General features: G+C 44.7%; 1 protein-coding gene across 1 annotated transcript in view; it reads right to left on the bottom strand.

Moving 5' to 3' along the window:
• The window catches only part of RDH13 (retinol dehydrogenase 13), a 33,812-nt gene extending 32,806 nt beyond the window's left edge, over window positions 1-1,006 (bottom strand). The window contains exon 1 of the mRNA XM_019627836.1: window positions 805-1,006. Within this exon, the coding sequence (XP_019483381.1) occupies window positions 805-869 (65 nt within the window). The 5' untranslated portion in view covers window positions 870-1,006. The remainder of the gene's footprint in view (window positions 1-804) is intronic.
• Window positions 1,007-4,514: the final 3,508 nt, after the last annotated feature.

The following is a 4,514-nucleotide window of genomic DNA, read 5'->3' as shown; positions in this document are numbered from 1 at the left end:
TTAGACCCCAAATTTTTCACAAAAGGGTGCGTCTTATACATGGGGAAATACAGTAATTCAAAATTCTGATTATTTTCTGGCCTAACTCCCAGCCAATCTGTTCTCTTGTGTAACTAATAAACATTATATATTGCTAATCTTTTTTTTTTACTGTAGTAAGAACACTTATGTTTATATTTATATCTACCCTCCTAATAAATTTTTAAGTGTACCACACAATACCACATTAACTGTAGGCATATACAGTCACACTTTAAGCGCTCAATAGCCCATGTAATGCACAGCACAAATATAAAACACTCCCATCCCTGCAGAAAGTTCTACTGGACGGTGCTGCTATACAATATTTGGTAGCTGTTTTTTTTCTTTTTTAAGTAAATTAGCCTAGGAAAGATAAGAACTGTATACATCCTATGCAATACCAGCTTTCCGTTTACTGAGTTAGAGAATTCTATTTGTTTCTCTAATTTCGGATAACAAGAGCTTTGGTGGCATACATTTTCCTTGCACCTGGGCCAGCAAAGTGACATACGTGAACTGCTCAAAAAATATTTGCTGAATTAATGAATTTATGAAAAGTCCAAAAGCAACTAGACCAAAACGTTTTCAAGGGCCCAGATCCGCCCCTTCCTCTGGGTGACCTTGGTCGTGACCTGCCGTCTCAAGGCCTAGGTTTGACCCCCACATTCTCTGGGGATACTGTTGGTGGGGTGAGCTAGAGGGCTCCTGGGTGGGAGGGGAGTTTCCATCCGGCCTTCCCTCCCTTGGCTCCCGACCGCTCCGCAATCACCCACACATACTCACTTGAGCAGCACGGCGCCACCCACCGCCGTGCCCAGCACAGACACCGGCACAAGATAGCGGTTCATGCCGGGTCGGAGCGGGACACAACGCGGGGACGTCCCCAGATCCGCCGCTCCAAGGAATACAAGGCCAGGTATCCACGTGGGGAAAGGAAGGAGCCACTGGGAACCACGACTTTCTGAAATAGGTGTGGCGGGGCGGGGGCGGGGCACTGGGCGAGGGGCGGGGCTTCCGGGGCGCGACCTATGGGGATGGGCTACGAGCGCCGCTACTCCTGGGAATGGTAGTTTATGGGGCCGAAGTGTGGTCATGGTCTGGAGAGCGGAGGTTGAGGGGCGGGGCCTGAGCGCCGTTCTAATGACGTCGCACTCTCTGAGCTACTAGGTGCAATGCAGTTCTGAAGTAAAACTAAGATTCCAATCATGCATCTGCCGCGTGCAGACTGAGCTTTTCTGTGTGACTTTCAAATATATCAGCCTGTTTCCTCATCTAAGAATGTGTTCACCAATAGTACCTGCCTCAAAGACTCTACAGGATAATTTGAGAATTTCGATGCTCAGAAACCAGGATCTATTAGCCTGGGATTCCCAAACTCTTGGGTCTGAGGGATGAGGGGATGGAGGCCTGGACTCCCGGGTCTGAAGGAGGAGGGGATGGGGGTTCTGACCCCTGCGTCTGGGAGAAGGGGCTGGGGATTTTGTCTCATGGATCTGAGGGAGGAAGAAGCTAGACACCAAAGACTGGTGCTGTGTGATTCCAGTTAAATGAACTTCTAGAAAAGACGTTCTAGCGAAAGAATGAAGATCAGCGGTTGCCAAAGCAAGAGGGGGTGGGGGAAGTGATTCCTGCAGAGGGAACTTTGGGGGGTTTTGGGAAATAGTCTCTATCTTCATCCTCTTGGTGGTTATATTATGACTACATACATTTGTTAAATCTCATCACAGCATTCACTTAAAAATAGTGAATTTTATTACATGTAAATTATACTGCAATAATGCTAACTAAAAAAACTTGTTGAAAAAACTTTTAAAAGTCTGTTTTTGAAATTATCTGACCACAAGTTACTAGTTTAATTTATGATTGGATCAGGTTTGTCAGCAATCAACAGATATACTTGAGAATTCTTATCAAGTGAAAAATATCTGACTCATAAATTATTTCCAAATGTCCCAAGAGGTTTTTGAATATTGGCTTGAACAATAAAGTTGATGTAATGTTTTGTCTTCTCGACATAGAATAAAATGTGTTCACTTTGGTTTTGCAGTTTTTGCAGTATGCAGCTGATTATATTTTTTTCCCTTGGAGAAGTGTGTCTTGTTTCTGTAGTGCCCTAAAAACTGTGAACCCAAAGGGAACACAGCAGCCCCGGGACCATGATCTGTGACTGGAGACTCAGCCTACAAGTGAAGGAAGACTTCCCAGAGGAGAAAAAACCTAAATATGATTTTTTTTCTTTTCTTTTTTTTTTTTAAATTGGGGAATTGGGGGATGGGAACAGTGCCGGGGAATCGGGGTGAAGGGGAACAGACAAGTTGCTGTCCTTTTGTTCTTCAGTCTAGTTGTGGAGGATGTTGCTTCACTGACCCAAGTTGGCACCATCATTGCACTCTTCTGGGGTGAGGCAGATCAGTCGTGGGCTTCTGAACAGCCGCTCACAGCAGCTGCTGGCCGCTCACGCTGGCTGCTGGCTACACACGGTACCCCATGGCAACCCACTGCAGCAGGGGCTACAGCCGACTCCGACGCTGGCAACTCTCAGTGGCCCAGCTCCAAGTTGAGCTGTTGTTCAGCATCTTAGCTGTAGAGGGCAGTGTCACTGACCCTCATGTGGGATCCAAACCGGGACCATCTGGCGTCCCAAGCCAGCTCTTAACCAACGTGCCACTCGGCCAGCCCCTAAATAGGATTTTGAAGGATGAGTAGAAGTTCTTCAAGTGGACCAAGTAGAGAGGATGGAACACAGGTGGAATGGCATATGCAAATGCTAAGAGTCAAGGCAACTTGCTTCAGACGTGACAGATGTCTGGGATAGTAGAAGGTTGGCTTGAAGAGAGAGGCAGCTGGCAAGAGATGTGGCTGAAGAGAAAATAATTTTTAAAAAAGGAATAATAAGAGCTACTATTTATTTATTGAGTATCTAGTATGTGCCAAGTATTTAATCTACACAACAAATCAAAGAATAGGTTTGCTGGTGGGGATGTAGCAAGGGTGGCTGGGTCTAGCAAGAGGCCTCTCCCCTTTCTGAGACTGTAGAAACTCAGGGCTCCTGAACCATGGAGGGGGCAAGACCTGGGAAAGGAGAAAGTGCCATGGGGACTGTGGTAAAAAACCTCAGACATGGATCTAGACAGATCTTGTTTCAAATTCCTCATCCATTTCTTCTTAGATGTGTACCTTGAGCAGAGACTTCCTTCTGGCTCCTCTTATGCACCAAAATGACAAAGAGGTGATATCCTTATTATGTCAAGAAATCTTATCAATCAATACAAAAAAAAAAGACTCACCCCCCTCTTCCCCAAAAAGGAGAAGGGAGCATAGACAAAGGGTATGATGGGCAATTTGCAAAGAAAGTCAACAAATGTATGAAACTACTCAGGCTTATTAGCAATCAAAGAAATGCTTCTTAAGATAATGACAACATAATATTTTTCACCTATCAGATTGGCAGGATCAAAATAATGATAAAACCCAGTGTTGGCAAGGATGTGGTAAAACAGGTACTTACTCATACCTTCTGATGGGAGTGTCAATTAGTACAGCCTTCCTAAAAGGCCATTCCAATACATGGAAAAATCATCCGTGCATATCTTTGACCCAGCCATTCCTCTTATAAGAATTTATGCTACTAATTGCTCATTGGGAAAGAAATATACATAGGAAAATGTTCCTCACAGCCCTGTCTCTGTCATAGCGACACACTAGAAGCAAATAAAATCAACCTCAATGTCAGTAGGAGAGGGGTCCTACTCTCTCCTAGTCCTACTCCTACATTCCTTCTATAACAATTATTTAATGAGCACCTACAAACCCCAGGCATTGTACTAGACACCAGGAATTCAGCCACAAGGCACACAGGGTGCCTGCCCTTACAGATCCCCTGACACTGACAGTAAAAGTTAGTTCATCTGTATGTGTTTCTGGAAAGACTCTGTCTATGCCTTTATCAGGCTCCAATGTTTAAGAACATCCATGAGTTTCTTTATTAAGCACCAACACGTGGTGGGGGTGGGAGTGGGGTGCGGGGAGCAAGCTGACTCTCTTTTTGTTAAGTTTATATACATGCATATTTTTACAGTGAAAAAAAAAACACTATAATATTCTTCGTGGGGTCTCTGCCAGACAGGGTGATGGGTGGTTTTATTTTTTGGTTTTTTGGTTTATCCACATTTTCTCAAATGTTTTTGAAGACTAGTTTCTTCCTTGTGCAGATGAAACCATCCATAAGACGTAGTGAAGGACAGTTGTTAAGAGTGTGGGCACAGCAATCCAAGTGTCCCTCAATGGATGAATGGATAAACAAAACATGGTATATATAGACAGTGGAATATTATTCAGCCTTAAAAAGGTGAAGGGCCGGCCGAGTGGCACGATGGTTAAGAACTGGCTTGGGACACCAGAGGGCCCCGGTTCATATCCCACATATGAGGGCCAGTGGCACTGCCCTCTACAGCTAAGATGCTGAACAATAGCTCAACCTGGAGCTGGGCTGC

Source organism: Hipposideros armiger, unplaced genomic scaffold, assembly GCF_001890085.2.
Source record: "Hipposideros armiger isolate ML-2016 unplaced genomic scaffold, ASM189008v1 scaffold_742, whole genome shotgun sequence".
NCBI lineage: Eukaryota > Metazoa > Chordata > Mammalia > Chiroptera > Hipposideridae > Hipposideros > Hipposideros armiger.
Note: the sequence above shows the minus strand (reverse complement) of the source record. Positions and strands in the feature narration are given on the sequence as shown.